At 47.4% G+C, this 22309-nt stretch overlaps 1 protein-coding gene across 2 annotated transcripts in view; it reads right to left on the bottom strand.

Moving 5' to 3' along the window:
• Positions 1-22309, bottom strand: part of LOC144155019 (annulin-like) — a 133700-nt gene that overhangs the window by 67019 nt on the left and 44372 nt on the right. For both annotated transcript variants that reach the window (XM_077686213.1, XM_077686212.1), the window contains exon 6: positions 19658-19870. In XM_077686213.1, the coding sequence (XP_077542339.1) occupies positions 19658-19870 (213 nt within the window). The remainder of the gene's footprint in view (positions 1-19657; positions 19871-22309) is intronic.

The raw sequence follows: 22309 nt of genomic DNA on the forward strand, positions 1-22309 counted from the left end.
ATTCTAAAGTTAAGGCGAACTACTTGGTGGCCTGCCACGAGTTTTGCCAGTTTGTGCGATTAACTAGGGTGATTTCAGGCGCAATTCGAACTGATACGAAACATGATCTTGAACAAGCGAAGCAAGCTGCGTCGACTTCTCGCAAAATCTTCTCTTTGGAAACAGTGAACTGATAGTGACCATTTCGGACGATTATTTATTGGTTATATTGTGTTCAATTTTAGTTTATGCTTGGATCCTGCATTTAATTTAGTATGTAATATAGTATACAAATGATTGTATTAAAAATAATTCTCGAGGGATATAAGTCTTTACTGTATATGCAAGCCAAATTTCGCCATATGGCTTTCCTTTAACATTGCTATGCCTATATGCAGACACTTGAAGTTCTCTTGACACAAAGGTCTTCTAGAGCTCCTAGTTTAATGGGCTGTTTCCCCCGGTGTTTCCCTATATTGTACAATCAAGAATAAATTGCAATGTATCATTGAAGTCGAACGTATTTAGAGCGGGTATGCAGAATGCCTTGTTGGCGTGCTCAATCTGAAACCATGGATCTATGTCATATACACTATCACTGAGCGGAACTAAAACCCTCTTCACGCCACAGCAGAGCGCTGCCTTAACACTGCGTGATGATGAAATGCGGGGAAGCAAGAAGTGAGGCGATGCCCGTGGCGTTCTATACATTATTGTTGGGCAGAAATATCGGCCATGTCGCTTCCAGCGATTCAGACCACGTGCGGCACTAGAGATATTCCTATAATATTACAGCAGCTGTGGGTATGGTAACGCTAGGCTAAGGCTGAAGCGAATTGCTTGTTCTGTATTTCTGAGCTCCCATTTTTTCACGTGTAGGCATGGCCTAACGTGGTAGTTCTCAAATGGGCGGCCGCGAGGACATTTCAAAGATCCGCGAAACCCTCCCCGAAACTTTTTAGCCCCCCCTCTCCCATTTACTTTTCCTTTTTGCTAAACCTAGCTGGAAACGCACTAAGGTGGCTTCGCATGTTTAATTTTTGGCGTAGCTAGTGTAGCGTAGCCCATGGTTTAACGTTGGCTTCTAGGGGCGAAGCCACTTAGAGGCTGGGGCTGTTGGCGTCTCCTGTAGTCGTCGTCGTAATCATCGTCTCGTGTAGTCACGGTACTGAAACACCGGGAAGCTCGTTTGCGCCTCGCGCTAGAGGTAACGCATACTAAAAAAACACCAAGACACCCGTTTACGCCTCGCGCTGGAGCGCTTCCTAACGCGTACTAAAGAAACACCGGGACACTCGTTTACGCCTCGTGTTAGAGAGCTTCGTGCTTCAAAGACAAGAGAAGGTAGAGGTATACAGCAAAGCTGTATGCCTCTACCCCCCACCGGTTTCATCTCCGTTGGCAAAAATGCCAAGGCGCCAAGAATACTTATACACTGCATGCTTCGCCCCTACCCATGTTTCCCGTTAGTGGAGATGGCCCGGGATTTTTCGCTCGATGTGCCAGCTCAGCGAAAAATTATAATGGGTTAAGGTGGATTCAGGTGGATTTAAATTGATTAAGTTGATATTTAGGTAGGTTTAAGTAGACGTTGCTATAGCAAGAGGTGGTAGGATAGTGAAACGACAAGATAGGGTGTAGTTGCTGTGTCTACGGGTGGACGTGTATAAATTCCGCTCCCCGCTAGCAGACGACGCTCGCTTTCCTAGCGCAACTCGCAACCGCAGCGCCGCGGTGGCGAGAGTCGCGGCCGGCCGCCTTCTCTCCACGGCCGCAGCGGGGAGATACGGAACTGAAACTAAAGCGTGGCAAACTGTCCGCATGGCGACGCAGTGAAACATCCCCCTCGCGAGGGGCACGATCAAATGCAGAGCATTTCCGGGGGCGCACGACGTTAAGTAGTTTGCGTTACGTTAATGTTGTTGCACTTGTGGCAACTGCTGACGAGAGAGCGCTCGTCAGCAGTAAAATTGGCAGCCTCGGCGCACGTTGAGTCCGAGGGAGGGGAGAAAGTGTCCTTGAAACGTGCCTGGGCGCGCTATCGAATGTTGATCACGCCGATAGCGAAACGTCTGAGCCGGGCATGTCGAGGCGAGCGGTGCGGACAACTACGGACGCCAAGAACGGGTGACATCGTGAGTTAAAGAAATGCTCTGCATTTAAAAGCCAGACACACAAAAGGCAGCTTGTATGTGTCTAGGTGACTATTAGCTGCAAAAGCAAATTGACAAAATGACACGCATCAGCATGAAAGTCAGACAAAAGGCAGACATTGATAACCATGTTGGACACTTTAGCTGCAAGTGCAAATTCTTTGAGATTATGACACGATCAACACAGTTCATCGTGTTCATCGTGAGGTTCCCCGCATCACTTTTACAAGCCTTGACACGTGGTTGATGACCACTGGCCTAACGGTTAGGTAATGTCATGGACAAGTGAAACGCGAACACGAAAATAACAACCAGAACGCACCAATAGCGTGATTTCTTTCCATGCAAGTGAAAATGACGCGTGACTTAATTACAAAAACAAAGTTAGGAAATATGGCTCCCCAAATGTACCAATAGCGCGTCATTACTGTACCTATGAACGAACAGTATTCATCAATTTTGCGTGTTCTGGCTTATATTTTCCTGTTCGCATTTCATTTTTCCATGACTGTGCTTGGCCTCCGAGCGTTTGCGTACCATGGGGTACGACAAATGCGCTCACCGTTACGCGAGGGTCTCCCTGCGGCTTGCGACGCCGTCTGAGGCAGCCGAAGAGCTCGTGGGAAGAAGCCCGCGGCCGACTTAGTACCACAGAAGCGACGTCCGGCTCTGGACGGGCTCCTAGTGTGCGCTCACTGAGCCAGGCCCGTGTGGTGACCGGGCTGTCGTGCAGACCTCCCCGTGACGGCCTCTAAGAGGACAGTGGTTAATGTCCTCCAGCACCGCTACGTGTCGCAGACGGCCTGGACTGACAGGGACCGCGGCCCTCCGGCACCGCTGGACGCGTGGCTCCGAAGCTCTCACGGTCCGAGCGCCCACCGACTTGCGCTTCTTCTTTGTCTTTGTCAAGCCCGAGAGGCGAGATGGCGCTTGTTTATTGTGGTGGCAACAGGGCATGTTCGTTTTCAGAGGGTAAAAAAACGATCTGTTACCCCTGGACGAAGTGTGGTGTCTGGGGAAAAAATGAAAGTTTAAGATAGTCGGGGGAATATAATAAAATAATGATAGCTTTAATGGGGTAGGGAAGTCAATGAAAACGGTGGGGGCCTGCATCGAGGAGGTTCCGTAGAGCGCTGAGCAGACGCCATTCTCAGCGTGGATTGGGCGGGCTTGGATGAAGTCAATCGGTCAGACTCGGTGGGATGATAATTCGGGCTTTTTCGAAGGCTTGTTTAAGGAGGAGGAGGTAGCCTTTATTGTGGCAGGAAGACTCTACGTCAAGTGGGGGAAGGGGAAGTAGAAGGTGGGGAGTTTGTAACTTGGGGCATCTAAATGCGTACAGTTCGACCCAAAACAGGTGGGCTCCTTAAGAATGCTGAAGAGGCCGCGTGGGGTGAGGAGAGCAGGCTCACGACTCTAGGCTGCTCGCGCTAGGCCGCTTTTTAGGGAAAAGTGTGCAATTAAAGCCAGCATGGAGGGTTCCAGTGTACGAGGTTCGATGTAAAGAGAGGTTGTATTTGGAGGAGGCTAGCATTAGCAAAATATTTGTTTATGAAAATTTCGGCTGATCTTGGGAGCGAGGGCAGGGCGGATAAAAAGCCGGTTGGAGTCAGGGCCCTGAGGCGGTCTTTTTTATTTTCCTTTTTGTAACGTAGAAGCTGTATCGCTGGTGGTAATGTCTCAGTAGGTGGAGGAGCCAAGTCGGGTAGCAGCGGAGGACTAGAGGTTATACACTCCCGCGCAGCCGAGTGGGCTGCCTGGTTCCCCGGTGATGACTCCTCGTGTCCAGGTGACCAGTCGATGCGAACATGAATGCCGCTAGATTTCAGGATGGAGATCTGATCAATGATTTTGTTGCGATGGTATTGGTCGACGTGGGACATTTTAGAGTCTGTAGGGCTTCGAAAGAGTTTGTCAGGATGCGTATCTGGGAAGGCACGGAGGAGTGAAAGTCAAACATGAGGTAGTCTATGGCTTGAACAATAGCATGGAGTTCCGCTTCGAGGATGGTAGCACATGAAATATTAAGGGATCGTTTGCCTTGGATGGAAGGAAGGTCAGGTGGAGCCCATGCGGTGCCAACTAGCGGAGGAGAAATGCTCGCGTCGGTGTAAATGTCGATTTCGTGGGGGAGTTTACTGTTTCGGAGAGCTTTGATGCGGGCAGCGCGGACGAGGCGGGCGTTGCGCGGGACGGGATGGGTGCCCGTAGAGTCCGTGACAGAAGGGCGGCTCCACGGAGCGGAGACGATGGGATGTCGGGGGGTTCAGGCGGCTTGAGATTATCCCAGGCGATGATAGAGACACCTTGATAAGTTAATGTGCGCCTATGAAGGGATTGATTCACTTGCTCTTTAATTATATTTTCCAGTGGGGGAAGAGCAACTGCAGCTTGCAAGTTCTCCAGACGGGTATGTTTTGGTAGTCCGCTGATGGTGCGAAGGGTGGCTCGGTGCAGGTGTTGAAGCGTTCTCATGGCCGTTTTGTTGAGGTCGTAGGTTTGGGCTGCGTAAGTTATGGTACCAATTGCGACAGCGTGGGCTAAAGTTTGGGTTGCCTTCTGGCTTGCTCCACCAAAGTTGTTCGAGAGGCGATGTATGGCATGTTGAATTGTTTTCCATTTAGCTTTCAGTTGCTGTAACCATATTGACGGGCTGTTTTTGTGTCCGATTGGGATTCCGAGTAGTCGTATGGGTTGAAAACTAGCTGTTATAGCAGTACCGGCGAGAAGAAGAGTTGGAAGGTTATAGTGTGGAGGGGGTTTGTGGCCAAATACAGGTAAGAATTCGGTTTTTTCGGGGGCTAATTCCAGACCAAGAGAGGCCAAGGATGATTTGGTGTGGCTTTGTGCGATTTAGATTAGTTTCGCTAGAGGGCGCTGGCCGTCGCAGCGTTTATTTACGCTAAATATTTCCGCTGCTCTGTGCCTCCGACAGAATGAAAATACGTCATCGCGAGCGTAGCGATCTGTGGCATCATGTCGACTGGACGGGGCGCACTACGGGCCAAAACTGACAGTTAGTTTGAAGAGGAGCAGGAGGTAGCCTTTATTGTGGCAGGAAGTCTCTACGTCAAGTGGGGGAAGGGGGAGTAGAAGATGGAGTAGAAGTAACTTGGGACATCTTAAATGCGTACAGTTCGACCCAAAACAGGTGGGCTCCTTGAGAAGGCTGGAGAGGCCGCGTCGGGTGAGGAGGGCAGGCTCACGACTTTAAACTGCCCGCGCTAGACCGCTTTTTAGAGAAAAATGTGCAATTAAAGCCAGCATGGAGGGTTCCAATGTTCGAGAATCGATGTAAATAGAGGTTGTATTCGGATGAGGCTTGAAGGATCTGTAGCGCGCGAACTTCAGGCAGCGCCAAATTAGGTGCTGGAGATTGGCGGGCGTGGGGGAGGCGCAGAAGGGTTACGTTCCTTTTTCTGATACTACACGTCTGTATGGATTGGCTATATAGATTAAAATTAACCTTTCACAGTGCCCCGTAAAGCATTTTTGTCTACAGGCACCGTTGAGACAAAGCCAACTTCATAGCGAAAGATAACTTTTAGTCAAAATCAACCATTCCGCTGATGCAAACGATGATGCAACCTGCATATTTCTGTGTGTATCAACCATAGCAGAATTACCACCACGAGACATCTTAAAGTATGGCAGATAAGGAGGCTACCCGAAGGAAACCGCAAAGACCCTGCAAGATCGCTGGCTCAGTAAGTGTCCGCAATTGGCGAAAAGTCTGATGCAAGGTTTTACCGGCAGACGTGACGTCAGGACCTGCGGTGACGCCATGAATAACATTTTGACAGAAAGGCATGTAGCTTCCTGTTATCACGCCACATCCCCTTTCGATGACGCCATCGCTCATATCGTCAATGCAGCGCAGAGCGGTATAGCACGAGCAGTACAGCTGATGAACCCGAGGCCCAAGAGGGCATGAAACCAGATGAGTTCACCGCAAATCCTTCTCATTACTTAATTAAGTACTTCATAAAACAACACAAGCGCCGTCACAGGTCATTCTCTCTTCCCGTATTGGGTACGTGTCATAATTTCCGAACATTACAAACGTTTTTAGGTACTAAGCTGTAAAGATTATAATAAATGATGCCTGTTTGTATTCACCAACACCACCACTGTCCCAGTGAGATTTCGTATTTGTATTCTCCAGTGATGACATCGATATAAGAGCGATTTCATATTCGTTATGAATAATTTATTGCATCTACTGTACGATCTATTCAGTATAATTTTTGTGTCTACTTAAATCTTTCACATGCACGCGCGCCCACAGGCACACCCATGCACGCACACGCGTATGCGCGAGCACGCAAGCACACGTCTGAACAAATGCATATGAAACAAGCGACGCTGTTACAAAGCATCATTAAATTTCGAGTTATTTAAATAAGCTTTAGACATAAGTTGCGTGCCGTTGTATGCAGTCTATAGTTGTGTGCGAAAAATTAGGAGCACGTTGAAGAAACCAAAGTGGTCGACCTTAACCCAAACCCGTATTTTACCGTGACTCGCACCAATGAATTCGGGAAGTCATTTAAGAGTGCTTATGTCTGGGAAATGCGAAAGCATTACATTTCATTTCAAGCTACGCAATCCCCTGTGTCTTGTGGTAGCTCTTCGTGATATACTTTTGCGACAATTGCTTCGTAATCAGAAGGATATATGTCTGCCGTGTAATCTTCTCGTGGCAACGGTTGCGGGGGTGCTCATTAGATGGTTGTTTCAGCTGCAGAGAGCGCCTGCCTCTTAGTTAGCCATGGCGATGCGGAATTTTAGTGCTTCCCGCATGTTCTTTTAAGGCGTGCTTCCGTGGGATACCGCGTTTCACAGCTGCTGGTGGCGTGGACGCCTCAGAGCCCAAGACAGTACAAACAGCACCGATTGCAGAAACGTACCCACTGGTGCGATTGCGTCCTCTGATTAGCATCGTCATGATGCTTTTGCATCGTTTTCTTCTTTCCTCAGTTAATTACTATGGCTGAGAGGCTTGGTCGACCGTCCTTGTTAGCCTTAACTAAACGCCATTAGCGTAAACGCGCCTTTATACTACTGCAATTACCTTGCTCGGGTTACTCCTATCACTACATGTCTCTAACACACGTTTCAAGTAAAATGACACCACGCATTCACTAGGTCCGCCTATAGTCATCTACAGACAAGAAATTGGCCGCGTATCTGCTCCTTTCTTCGAAAATGTCGACAAAAAACGATGGTCTTCGTCGACATTTGCCAAGTAAATGCCTCCCTTCGCTTTCCCGCTCACCTCTCATGTTGTTCCTCTTGCGTCCCGCTCCTTTCAAGGTAAACACGCTAAAGGTTTGCTAAGGTCAATTTAAATTTACCGCGTTCCACTGCTCCAGGCCGGTGCCTCGATGCCAGCGCTGCCGTACGGCGGAGACGCGCGTGAATCGAGGCGCCCTACTTCAACGTTTATAGAACCGCGTTTCCCTAGTCAACGTGCGTTCCAAGCAGAACGTGGAACCTATCTAGTGGAACCTTTCGTAACTGTTGCCGCTTGATTTCTTAAAATGCCACCAGAAGCTATAGTGGCGCGGGCGGTAGGGTGATTTTTTTTTCTGTCGTAGATGTAGTATTTGATTTCGCAAAAATCAAGAATCTATGAATTTTTTTATAAAGGAACACTAATATCCCTTGTGTATTAATTTTCTGCTTTCTATTTGCGTAATGTTTGTTCTTGTTCAACAATGTTGACAAGCATGAACATATGAGCCAGACTTAGACGTTTAGATTTCGCTGTGAGTATATAATGCCACACGTACACGAAAAATGTCATTAAGTGCTTCATGCCTTAATTTTTAATGCCATTAATTCGCTGCTACATGAAAAATCTAATGCCATTCGCTATGATGTCATTTTTGGTTTAAGAAGTTCCGCACAACTCATTCGCCTTCACGAACGCCTTAAATCTGCCTAATCTCGAACGTGATGAGCACCAAATGAAACCAACGAAACTCTCCGCAACAGAGTGGTGAGGCGGAAACGTAATTAAACTTCAAAATAAGACGATTTTTTGTACGCTCTTTGAGGCGAAGTTCTGAAGAAGATCAAGTTCACTAAAACAGCGGCAAAAGGCAAAACATCGTGTTACTCGTCGTTTTGAATTTTGCGGATTTGGCTACCGGTGGCCGGCGACGGCAGCTGCTGAAGCCACTGTCAGAAACGGCTCACACCATTTTTTAGAAAACACTATTTCTCATAACGTTTTCTATCACAAAAACATTTTTAACCCTTGCAAGACATTTTTCTCTACGTTCAAAGCTTCTAAAATATGAGTGCATTTCTCCTTACGGTCATTATCACCACCATGCCTAACAAATTTAATGCCTTTGCGTTTTCGCGTGTAGCACTGCCCGCCCAAATAATGTCATTCGGTATCTTAAGGCCTTAAACACTTAATGTCATTTTTCGTGTACGTGTGGCACGGGTATAAGACTATTGCGCAGACTTCGTTTCACTTTGGCCGGGTGGCTGAATCGAGTCACAGACAGACCGACAGACAATACAGACAGACATACAGACAGACCGAAATTTCTGGGTTTAAGTAGCCCAAGAAAGACTATCGTCTTTAAAAGTCGGCTGTTCTGTAGGGGGTGAGTGCTCGATAGGCCCCACAGCTCTTACGCTCCCTTCCCCCATTTTACCCAGAGTCCTCCTGCCAAAACAAAAGCTATCTCTCCAAGTTGGGGGAAATGTAGGTTACGGTCTGGTCATCTTGAAATCTATGTGTTGTTAACCATTTTGTTCGCTGTCATTCATACGCGGCTCTTGTAAATTTTTCGAGACAGCGGTGTATAGCCACTTCGGCTCCATTCGAAACAAAGTATTAAATTTTTACAACAAGGCTTGATGACAGGCAGAACAATCAAAACACATTTAAGTTTAAGTTTTCGCCGGTTTAGTGGTTTTTGTATACAACAGATACCCAGTAGACGCAATGTAAAACGATCTGACAGAAGCGTTGATACGGTCTGAGATTAGGCGCCTTGATTTGGCCTGAAAAACCATGTGCTATGGCGTATTTATTGTTTACAATTTGCAGTCTGCGTGGGAAATCGTAGTAATTAAATTGTGTTCAAAATTTGTTGCATCTATTCACACCATTGTTGGGGTGCACCCCTGGGCTCCAACTTAGAAATTTATCGCTATTACGTCTATCAATGACTTTTCAATCAGTCAATGACTCACTGTGTACATCAATTGTTTTCCGACGTTTCAACATTCCGTGAAAAGGTCAAGAATGTATGAAGCTGTATCATGTGACACAACCAAGTCGCATTGAGGAGTCATGCACTGTACAACATACAGGCCAAAACTGAGCGGTAAGAAAATTTAGTCGCGGCCATCCGCGGGATGCGTTATGATATTCAATTAATTTTTTTTTGATGTCCAGACAAAGTTTGTATCTATTATACTAGACCACGAAGTGCAGGCGGACTCCAAAGTGGATGTGCGCCTTGTGTACATTGGTATGATGTCTCTGTTAAAAAACAAATGTCGCCCCCATCTGGTGCTTCGGCATCTTTATTGTGCCCGTGCTCGGGAACGCCTCGAGCTTGGACCTGCAGTCTTCACTGATGAGACGCTTTCGTGCAGTACTTTAATATACATGTGCACCTCAAGTTTATCATACTTGCATGATGATGATGATGATGATGATGATTGATGATTGCTATTGGTTTCCCCTTTGTAGCGGGGTGATGACATGTCATCTTACCAAAAAGAACTAATATACCCATGTTTTACACTCTTGGTTTAATACTAGCGCTGCTTAGGGCAGGCACAAAAAGCTTATTAGGCACAAAATACTTTTTTTTTCCTGTTACAGGTGGTAACTGTCCTAGGCAATATTCCCCTCTCTGCTTTTCGTCCACCAGCATTCTAATCTTCTTTTCGTTCCCTCGACAGCCTTGAAGTTAACTTCCTCTGTGATACCCTCAAATCCTAGGGCTTCTGGTAGCCGAATATTCCCATCATGTAGATTTGGATGGATACCCTCACATTCTAACACTATGTGCCGCATAGTTTCTGTTTCTTTTCCTCAGACCACGCATACCCCATCATTTTGTGAATACTTCCCCACAAAGCTCTTAGTTCGCAGGCAACCTGATCTAGCCTCAAAAAGCAAAGCACTGCCCTGGGAATTATCGTAGAAATTTCCCTTCCCGAAGTTCAATTTCTCAGCCCTATACATCTCTAACGACGTTTTAGCTTCCATTTTTTCCCTCCATTTATTCGTTTCAATCTGCCTTGCCTCTTTTTTGGTTACCTTGGCTGTTTTGAATTCTCCACTGTTCTTTCCGTATTTCATCGTTAGCCTTCTAGTCTTTCTTAACCACTGCGTGTCCACGCTTTTCAAGTATATGTACCTAAAAACCTTAGCTGACCACCTTCGTTGATCCATTGCTCTCAACCTCATCTTAAAGCATATTTTACTCTGAGCTTCTCTAACTTCAAACGACGCCCAGCCCATACCTCCCTGAACTGCTTCGTTAGATGTTCATGTGCAGCTTTCCCGCTCATGGCAGTCCTTCCAACAGCGATTATCGTGTAGTTATTTAGCGTAATTGAAAGTTATTTTGCGCTGCTAATATTGGGGGTGAGAACTTGCTTTGCGCAGAGTTTCAAGTCTTGCACGTTTTGCGGCTAGGTTCCTGAGCCGTGGAAACTATCCCATACAAATGCATGGGGAGTAGGATTTGGCAGCGAATTGCTAATAAAATATTCAGAATCCTGGAAACTTCTTCTAGTGTTTTCATCTCCACGTTGACGTCTTGCTTTGTGACAAATATCACTTTCCTGAAGTGGTTTCCATAGGTTCCTGAGAGGTCGGAATTTTTGAGCGAGAAAGCTGGGTATGTTTTCCGTGCGCGCCTAGGGCCAAACGTCCTACCGTTCTCTGGTTTACTTCAAGGCCTGATAGAACGTCTGATTTTAAGCAGAGTACAGCATTCGCAAACGTGAGACCCGGGACCATTACTCCTTTCCCCATTCCTCTTACTACTTCATATTTGTTATACCCCCACAGAGCTCTATGCTTCATTATAGCTGCGTTTAACTTTCCCTTAACTGTAAGTTGCTCCTCGTGAGTTCTTAAGTAGTTATCCCCCTCGTTTATCCACACTCTTAAATATTTATATTCCTTCACTCTAGGCAATTCGCCTTGCTGGATAGACACTACGTCAGTGGTAGCGTGATTGAAAACCATTATTCCTGATTTTTCTGCGCTAAAATTTAACCCGAGGTCGGTGGCTTCCTGGCCGCTAATAATAATTAGCCGTGCCGTTGCATATCGGTTTGGTTATCAGCTAAAAGAACAATGTCGTCTGCGTATAACATTCCCAGAATATGCTGTTGTACCACTTCGCCTTGCAGCATATGGGTTAGGCTAAACCCTACTTGACTTTCTTCCAATTTCTTTTCTAGCCCTGCCATGCAAAGCATGAACAGTATTGGGCTCAAAGGGCATCCCTGTTTCAGTCCCCGATGGATGTTGGCCTGCTGGGCGCATTTCTGTCCTTCCCATGTAAGGTGCACTCTATTGTCTTGATAGATTGTCATAAGGAACTGTATTTACTCGTCATCTAATCCCTGGGCGCATAATCCCTGGGCGCATAATCGGCGCCATTTTTACAGCTGCACCACGGGTTTGTCATACCTTGCGTCTGTTGCCCCTCTTCAATGGAGCTGGGATCCTGGCGAAGCTATGCTGTCTGCGGTTGGCCTTTCCCAAAGGAACGAAGCTCGCCGACATCAAAGCTGGTCGGCGGAAGTCAACAGTACAATAGCGACACCGCGCTGAGAGAGACTACAGTGGAGCCTCCACTTGCGCGCCTCGCCCGCGAGTGGGAAAACAACCGTGTCGCATTGCAGCGTCGCTCACAAACGTTCTCAAGGACCGCATTGGATTGTGGGCAGGCCGACAACCCTTTGCCTGCTCGAAAGTGACACCGGAGGCTATTTGATTGTTTTGCGCGCACCTGCCTCCTTTCTTTCGTCCTTTCTTTTGCCATCCGCAAGTTTATGGGCGTCGGCTTTTTGAGTTAAGTTCAACAGGCTTAATGAGAACCGTGTGATTGCGGGCAACGCCACAGCGCTTTCTATTTAGAAAGAGTATAACAGCCCCGCCGAGATGTCCTGCAAGAAACTCGCTCAGGAATATCGTACACATAAGCAGTTTGCGTTGCTTCAGGATCATTGATACTGGCACCCAATTCATCCACTAGTCACTATCCTTACTAGCTTCGTGAAGACGCGAAGATGCCCTCCAGCAATTGTTGTTCTCAAGCGTTGCTTGGAGCTTATTCTAAATCGGTGTTGATGGCCGTGGTCTCGAGAGGTCGGGAGACGGCGGCCCAGCCAGTTTTTTAGGGCGCAGCCCTTTGGCGGCCGTCTGTGGGCTGAGCCGCAAGAGCGCGGCGGACGCAATAAACTGGAGACATCCGAGATACTGCAAGAACACAGAAGGCCATTTAGAGGCACATGAACAGCGTGAGTGGATCGACTTCTTTTTGCTCGAAGTTGGACCCAAGGAAGCCACTTTCTGGAATATGGCGCATGGTTCAGTCTTCACCATCGACACGACTTCACCTCTTGAACTCTGTTTCGCTAAGTACGAACAACAGTGACCTAGGCTAAACGTCTTCTGCAGAAAAATCACCGCTGCGCCGACATCAAATATAAGACCCTCGTCGCCCACAAGTGTGCCTGCCCTAGCCATAACACCACCCATGGATGAACCGTTTTCTATGGCAGGACTCGCCGCTGCGCTCGCCTCTGTGAGTAAAGCTACTTCTCGGGGTCCGGACAATATCAGCTACACAGCATTTCCCATTTGGGCGAAAAGGGAAAGAAGTGCCTTTTAGGCGTCTTCAGTCGTACTTGAGGAACTGGCCGCCTAGAGCAAAAATCGAAATACGGATGTAGTGTGGCTGTACTTGTGGACATATTGTGGCTGTGGACGCCAGGCAAAATACTGACTTCCATCGAGTCTTACCGCCTCATTGCCCTTCTGAGCTGCGTCGGCAAGCTTATGGAAAAAAATGCTGCTCCATCGCCTGGGTCCTGACCACTCACAGTGCATACTCGCCACAGATGCCTGGCTTCCCCAAGGGGCGTAGTAGCGTTGATAATGCCATAGTCCTTGGTAATAGCATAAAACAAGCCAAAACACAGCGCAACATTACAATCGCTGTGTTCCTTGATATGAAATCAGTATACGACTGCGTGTACCATGAAGCTATATGCTCGGCCATGGGGTCTTCGGGCCTTGGGGATCGTACGTATGTATGCATGGATCTCTGACCACTTAACAGATATATGTACCTACATGTCAACGGGAAGCGGTGACACACCGTTATACAGAGTGACCCGTGGTGTTCCACAGGGTGGTGTCCTCAGTCCGACGCTCTTCAACATCACTATGATGGGCATACAGAGGTGTTTACCGCAGTCCGTGGATATATTCTTGTATGCGGATGACATCTGCATATAAAGCGCTGGACGCAACAGGCGGGTACTGCGTGCAAGAGTGCAACGGGCAATCAATTCCATTGCGGCGTTTCTAGGAACCCGAGGTCTAGATATATCAGCTGGAAAGTGCTGACCATAGTTTTCATGAAGCGTGATATATCAAATTATGGACTCACCGTTGCAGGCTGCACTATCCCCTGTGTTCCGCACCACAAGTTTTTGGGTGTGATATTTGAAAGGTCTCTGACTTGGTCAAAGCACGTCCGCCGTATAAAAGACAAGCTTGTGCCCTTCGACAACATCTTCTACATGATATCTAGAACGCTGGAGGATGCACAGTCCCGCCTCTTCTTCGGTTGTATGATGCCATGTGCGTAGGATTGTTACGCCACAGTCTTCCTGTACTTCTCCCCCTCTCTAAAGGAAATGCGAAAGTCCTGCAAAGTATGCAAGCGCATGTCCTAAGGATGTGCATTGGAGTTCGGAAGACCACATCCACGGTGGGAACTATGGTGGACTTTCGACGACTGGCGCCACTTGCTCTTAACGCGCAGGAGCTCTTTCAAGCGCAACTGAGATTTGTAGCACGGCAGCAAGGTCACCCCTCAGCACTCAGCTCAGCCACTGAAGTGCGAGACCTCCTGCCTCTGCATTACCAGCCCCTTCTCCGTCTCTACAACCACCTTGGATGTTCCCGCGTCTGCAAATTACAACTGGAGTTCCCGGCATTACCCGCACACCGGATATCGCGACCCCTGCCTTCAAGTTCTTCGCCTTGGAAATGACCTTCCAAAAATACAGGGCACATACCCATCTACACACGGATGGATCTATGACAGCCATCTCATCTGCTATAGGAATTTGGTTTTCATCTTCCCTCATCTGCTATAGGAATGTGGTTCTCGTCTTCCTTTACCGCCTTCAGCGTAACGCTTAGCCAGCGGACGGCATCCATTGGAACGGAACTTGCTGCTCTGCGTGCTGCTTTCGCCTACATCATCGAACAACCAGCACGTCGGCGGGCAATCTTCACGGATTCTCGGGCGGCTCTTCTTTAAAATCGCACCCGAAAGATCAGCGTGTTTTCAACATTAATGCATTGCACTTACAAGCTCTAAAGGCACACCATCATGTAGGGCTTTAGTGGATTCCTGATCACTGCGGTATAACTAGGAACGTGAAGGCGGACACTGCGGCATCCATAGCGCCTGATCTGCACGGCCCAGTGAACCGATACCGTTCTCCAGAAGAGATGTTTCTGCTCTTGCATTCAAGGCTGCCTGGAGTTTTCAGCGATATGTGTAGGCTGTTGCTCCACAAAATTACGCGCCGCTTCATTCCATAAACCCGCACGGGACCTTTAGTATGCCTGACGGACTGTCCAAGCATCACGAAGTGGTTCTTCACCGCGTGCGGCTATAAATGTCGCTTACACAAGTTCTTTTCGCTTCAAGATGAAAGAGCCCGCTTCCCCCTTCTGCCCTCTTTGTGACGTGCGCGAGCACTTGAACCGCATATTGTGTGAATATACGTGGTATACAGCAGCTAGGATGTCCCTTTTAGTGTCCTTGGGCCTTGCGCTTTCTAGAGGACTAACTCTAAGTGACCTGTTAGGCCCTTGGTCTAACTCTAAACGACCATCTCGGGCGACAAAAGCTCTATTGTATTTCCTGAGAAGCAGAGGACCTGATCAGATTCTCTAAACAGGACTCTATTAATGAGCGCATCATCATCATCATAGTCATCATCATTATCCCTTCATCGATTTCATTTTTTATACATCTGGTGTAGCAAGCTAGACGCCTTGGCCAGGCTATAGCCTCACCAGCATCATTAAAAACTCTCTCTCCCCCCTCTCTCTCTCTCACTATCCCTCTCCCTCCCTCTCCCCCTCTCTCTCCCTCTCTCTCTTCGCCTCCTGGCCTTCACCGCCCCATACCACGCACGGGGTAATTTCAGACTGTCGACTTCAATTCTTCAATTCGACTGAGGGGAGAGCGGGCTAGGCCATCGTGAAATTTTCCCCTGGGCGTTTTTGAAAACAAATCTATCCTTACCACTACCTGCTATCACCACAGCGAGTGCTGCTTACTTGGCAGTTCTTGGAGTGATAACGAGCCAACGGATTTCCGTGCCACAGTTCACCAATTGAGTCCGATCTTCAACACCGCGTTTTGAAAATGGATTACCACTAGTTCCGCCATGTTCGGCCATCATATGCGCCGATGCCAGCATTCAGATTAGGTGATTATCATTGCCCTTTACTCTACCACCCGGCCAGCAATTCAGGATCTCAGAGCCTAATGTTACGTGGGATGGGCTTGCCAGGGATGCGGGGGTCGTATTTCGTGGTGGAGGTTCATTGCGCCGTGGAAAGAGGTGAACAACCTTGCATTCCATATTATGCATGATGATGAGGCGTTTGATGGGCGTCTTGAGCCTGTGGTGTTGTGCAGCAATGTTGGCGGCTACCTTCTCTTCAAGGATATCGGGTACATGGCCGTGTCTTCGATGAGATAATCTGGAGCGTACGTGGCCCCACCAAGCTCAGTACGCAGGCATATCCAATTTGACTGTATTGCGCTGGCGTGTACGAAGCTACACGGCGAGCTTGCTGCGGGGAAGAGGTGGCAGTCGTGTAGGGAAAGCTGCCGCAGCGTACTTGTGACTTAGATTAAGTAAAAAATTGAGGTACAGGAAACTTTTATATGGGTACAGGAAAGGGCGCTTTTGCCTGCTTCTACACTGTCCCGTGCCTGTACTGCGATGACTAATATAAACCACGCCGCCATTTCATGCTTCGTCCTACTCTCGTTAAGCTGCCGGTTTTGATTTGATTTTTAGAGAAGTTTATGCAGGGATCGGTCGTGGTAAAAGCGGTTGCTTGTAATGCAGAAAAATTAGGGAAGTAAACTATCGCAATAATTTATATATTCGGGATGGTTGCTGCCTCGTCCTTTCTTGACGCTTAGCCGAAACAAGCTCAAAGTAAAGCGAAATAAATCCATTTGTATGCGTGTGTGTGTGCGCGCTAGCGCGCGAGTGTGCGTGCGTGTGCGTGTGCGTGTGAGCGTGTGCCTGTGCGTGCGTGCGCGCGCGCGCCCGCGTGTGTGTGTGTGTGTGTGTGTGTGTGTGTGTGTGTGTGTGTGTGTGTGTTCGCGCGCGCATGTGTGTGCGTGTTTTTCTCGATTTTTTTTTCTCGGTGGATTTTTTCTCGACTTTCATTTCTTTATCCCTGTATCATACAAAGATGACAATCACCTCATTCGGCTTCAGCGACTTCAAAGAGACGAATAGCACTGGCAATATATATATATATCCTGAGGAAGACCTGTCTCAGGTCGAAACGTTGGAAATAAAGTCTCCGAAGAGCGTACTTCTACTTTGTGCGTGTATATATATATATATATATATATATATATATATATATATATGTGTGTGTGTGTGTGTGTGTGTGTGTGTGTGTGTGTGTGTGTGTGTGTGTGTGTGTGTGTGGCGAATCGGAATAGGAAATGAGGGGCTTGTAGAAATAACACAGAAATAAGGGTTGGCAGTCAAGAAAAACCTCGGAAAGTAAAGGGGAGGTTGTGGTAGGACATTGAAACAGATAAAGAATTTGGAAAGAAAGGAAGAAAGCGCAGAAAAAATGGCCGCCAGGTGGGATCCGAACCCACAACCTCCAGAATACCGGTCTGGTGCGATAACCACTACGCTACCGGCGGGGCGATTCCCCCCCCCCACCCCCGCTTTCTGGGGTATTTATGCCAATGTAATTTTTTCCTGTGCTTGGGGGTGGTAGCCAGCGCCACTCTGACTTCTCGGGGTGAAGGGGACCTTCTTTTTAATCCCCGCGCCGTGACTCGAGTGTCTACGACATGTCGAGAGTGGTCAACCTGCGTTGAACCCTCTTAAGCTCCCTATGGCACCAAGACTGCCAGAACAGAGGCCCTCGCTATGCATATAGCGAATCAGAATAGGAAATGAGGGGCTCGTAGAAATAACACAGAAATAAGGGTTGGCAGTCAAGAAAAACCTCGGAAAGCAAAGGGGAGGTTGTGGTAGATCATTGAAACAGATAAAGAATTTGGAAAGAAAGAAAGAAAGCGGAGAAAAAATGCCCGCCAGGTGGGATCCGCTGGCTACCACCCCCAAGCACAGGAAAAAATTACATTGACATAAATACTCCAGAAAGCGGGGTGGAAAATCGCCCCGCCGGTAGCGTAGTGGTTATCGCACCAGACCGGTATTCTGGAGGTCGTGGGCTCGGATCCCACCTAGCGGGCATTTTTTCTCTGTTTCAATGACCTACCACAACCTCCCCTTTGCTTTCCGAGGTTTATCTTGACTGCCAACCCTTTTTTCTATATAAATATATATATATATATATATATATATATATATATATATATATATATATAGTAAGGAAATGAGGGGCTCGTTGAGGAAATACAGAAAGATAGGTCGGCAGTCTACAATGCCAAAGGAGGCATAGGGGTGTGGTTAGGCTCTTTTCTTTTTCACTACGGTTAATTAAGTAAACATTTTTTTTAATATACAGAAGAAAGAAAGCAAGAAAAACACGCGCCCAGAGTGGGGACCGAACCCACGCCTTTCGATTACATGTCGAATGCCTTACCAATTCGGCTATCTGGGCGACTGTGTTCTCCTTCACTTTCTGGGCTATTTATATTTACTAGAAGTGTATCTGACGCTTGAGGGTGGTAGCCAGCGCCACTGTGACTACATGGGGAGAAGGGGACCTTCTTTTCAACCCCCGGGGCGTGACTCGAACGTCTACAGCCTGTCATGAGCGGGTTACTGGCGGGAAGCCCTCTTATGCTACCTAGGTTCTGGCAGCCTTGATGCCTAGGTAGCATAAGAGGGCTTCCCGCCTAGGTAGCATAAGAGGGCTTCCCGCCAGTAACCCGCTCATGACAGGCTGTAGACGTTCGAGTCACGCCCCGGGGGTTGAAAAGAAGGTCCCCTTCTCCCCATGTAGTCAGAGTGGCGCTGGCTACCACCCTCAAGCGTCAGATACACTTCTAGTAAATATAAATAGCCCAGAAAGTGAAGGAGAACACAGTCGCCCAGATAGCCGAATTGGTAAGGCATTCGACATGTAATCGAAAGGCGTGGGTTCGGTCCCCACTCTGGGCGCGTGTTTTTCTTCCTTTCTTTCTTCTGTATATTAAAAAAAATGTTTACTTAATTAACCGTAGTGAAAAAGAAAAGAGCCTAACCACACCCCTATGCCTCCTTTGGCATTGTAGACTGCCGACCTATCTTTCTGTATATATATATATATATATATATATATATATATATATATATATATATATATACATGTATATTGTGAGCGTTTATTGGTGCCTTGAATCATGAAGAAGACTCATGGAATGAATTAATTGCCATTCGCTAGTGGGACCAATCTCTCACCTGTACATACCCATTATAAGCATCATTTGTGGATTATCATCATCGTCTGGGTTCGTTCGGCCGAGTCACCGAGTTCCCTGCGGGCTGAGTAAAGAGACCTGCCTCGGGATTACCGTCTCCTTGTTCCAGTCTGCTTCCCTCTTACAATATATATATATATATATATATATATATATATATATATATATATATATATATATATTGATATATATATATATGCATATGTTTTGCAATGTGACAAACAAACGTGTACCGATGTCATAGATTCTCACAGGTGTCACAGAGCAGTTACTGCAGTCTACATAGCGTTATGAACCAAGGCGGTACGTTTTCTGCTGCTCCATGCCGGAAAATTGGGAATCAGTGAGAGCACAGCAGACATGCCATTCTAGACCACAAAAAATTTTCGCGTCCGCATCATCGATCCACTCTACGTGCACTGGCCAACAAATACTATGCATTCGCTTATCGACACTTTGTATGCGCACGCATTCCAGAGACGACAGAAGAAGTGCGCCGCTATTCGTTCGGCGACAGGCGGCCCTACCAAGGTGAAAACAGTCATGACAGCGCGTAGCGTTCACCTTGTTCGGGCAGTAGTACAGGTTCGGCGTCGTCGTCGTAGAAGGTGGACCCCTCGGACTCGGGCTCCCGCAAGAAGTTGTAGTCGTCGCGTCCTCCGCTCTCGAACGAGTCATGCTGCTCCTCCGACGGGGGACTCTCCGAGAGAGGCGCTCGCACTTGCCGTCTTCGGTACAGGCCGAACCCGAGCGGCGACTGGATCGCTGTGAGTGGGCCTGGACGGTGGTACGCGATAGAGTGAGCGCGCGCTACACGACGGTCAAGCCCGAAACAATCCGCTCTCTCTCGTGGATTCCTAACAGGCTAATTTTTCAAATGAGGTAATGTACAAAGCTTGTTTAAATGAATATATTTTCTACTACTCCAAGAACGCCGACCATATAAGGCTGGGAGAGACAGTGTGAGCGAAAGTGTGAAAACGACCGTCTCCGCTTCTCCACGTACGTATTTACACCATCGGCCCTGTGAAGGCACTGCAGAAACTGTGGATAAAGGCACGGGGTTTAACAAGCAACGGGAAGAACTTCTACAAGAGTATGTGCTAACAAAGCAGTCTTTTAGTGTGGTCTGCTCTTTAATCAAGGCAATAAAGTACTATAAGACATGGATGAATATATTTATCTTAAATAACTTGTGAATGCCGACCCAATAGACGAGAAAAAAATGAGGCGAATAATTAGTTTGTGATGACGTGCATTCGGGAGACACGCTTAGGTGAAGGGCTGTAGGTGAGCTGTCTTACTAAAGAAAGTGGTATACAACCAATGCGTACCTCCTGTGCTTAGCTATGGGGCTGCAGCAACTGGAGGTCTTTCTAAGCACGGTAAAATAAATATTGGGTCAGCTTCGAGAGCCTTGGAAAGAACATTGATAGATACGAAGAGAGTGGCATGGATTAGAGGAAAGCTCATGTAGAGGAGGTTATATTTGAAGGTGAACTAAGTGAAGTTGGGCCGAGCACGTACTACCCCAGTCCCACAATGGCTACAAGCTATGGAATTAGAAATACGGGGAAAACTCAGGGGGGAGGGGGAGGGGTGTAACAAGAGGGAATACAATAGACTCGCGTTGACGTCGGCGGGGAAAGCTTGCCTCCTACAGAGCCCATCAGCAGGCTGCTACTCCAATAATGACAATGGCGGTGATGTGGCAAGTACGCATAAATTAACTCTTGCATAGAGCAGCTCCATTTCCGAAACAGCGCTTCTGCTCCCCATGCCATCAAAAAGTACAAGAGAAACGTTTTTGTTTTTATTTACAAATATCTTAAAGGCCGCTGTGTAGGGCATTGGGTAATGGGGGGCTAACAAAGAAAAATAAATGCAAGTTTGCCGCGAGATACAGAACTAATGCGTAGAGATGCTTATCCTAGCAATAAGCAACCCAGAAGAAAAACAAGATATATAAATGCGCATATCGCACCAAGACCGAGAAAAAACACTTTGCAGCGCAAAACAACTTACAATAACCAAGGAACTACTGCTTAAAATCATAATTTTAGTCCTCCCTATCAAACGAACCCGTCGCCGTTACTATGATGGTTGCCCCGGGGAAGAAATAAATTGTGCACTCCGAGACTGTTACTTGATAAGGGCGATTGAAGTTCAACTATACTACCGCTGACAGGCGTAGGTATGCGACGCAAGAATGCTGTCGCCATCAAATGCCAAAGTGTAAGGAGCGCTAGTAACATAACAAATGCGCACAAAATTACCTCGCGTAGTGAGTACTTCATTCCTTTATGAGCCCCCTTTCCTTCTGCTTACTCATTTTACGGCTTGTTCGTTACGAAGCAAAATGTGTTTCCGCAGCAGCTGGTTAAAGATAGCAGTTTAGTACCTAGAATCAGGCAGTACGAGTTGTTTTTTACAGCATGTGCATATTACGCCCGTGAGCCATTCACAACCGAGTGAGCTACGTGCGTACATACGTTACCTGCATACACGAATATACCCCTACATAGAACGATCAGCGCACTACAAAGGGGATATTCTGCTCATGCTTCCCTGCTTCCCAGGAGGCGAGACCAACTTTAGAGCGATGAAAACATTCTCACACAAAAAAATCCTTGATAAATGGCCTAATAACGCTTTTATAGAAATGAAGGAGAATTGTCAATGTGTAGGGTCTGTAACGTTGGCCGGAAGAACACGACTAACGCAACTGAAAATTTGTTGCAAGAATTTGGCAAGTTGACTTTTATCAAATGAATGAAGCTCAAAACAAGGTTCTGGGGACCGTTGAGACTAAAAAAATGATGAGGATAATGAAGGAAAACACTCCTTCGCACTCGTGAGCACCTAAAACATGGCGTCTTCTAGCTGCTCACGCAGACAGCCGCAGTACGTTTCATGGGCGGGCGTATACAAGCTTTTCTTGCCTCACTGAATACTTGTTCGACGGGAAGAAAGAGTAGCGTTCCTTCGGGAATTCATGACTAAACGGACAAATTTTAAGCTCGCCTCCTCCTACACTATGATTCGCGTTTTCGTCTCATAGGAATATGCTTTGGGATACCCAGCAACTTTTTGCGGACAAACAGAGCAACGTCCGCCCTTTCTTTCGCCATCTCCTTGCGTGTAGCGGAGCTTGTTCAAGACGGGGAGTGCTCAGCGCGGTCGTAACTAAACTGGTTCTGGCGAAGTGTGCGGCGC

Source organism: Haemaphysalis longicornis, unplaced genomic scaffold (assembly GCF_048455015.1).
Source record: "Haemaphysalis longicornis isolate Haplotype H1 unplaced genomic scaffold, Haemaphysalis longicornis Haplotype H1 scaffold_1, whole genome shotgun sequence".
Taxonomy (NCBI): domain Eukaryota; kingdom Metazoa; phylum Arthropoda; class Arachnida; order Ixodida; family Ixodidae; genus Haemaphysalis; species Haemaphysalis longicornis.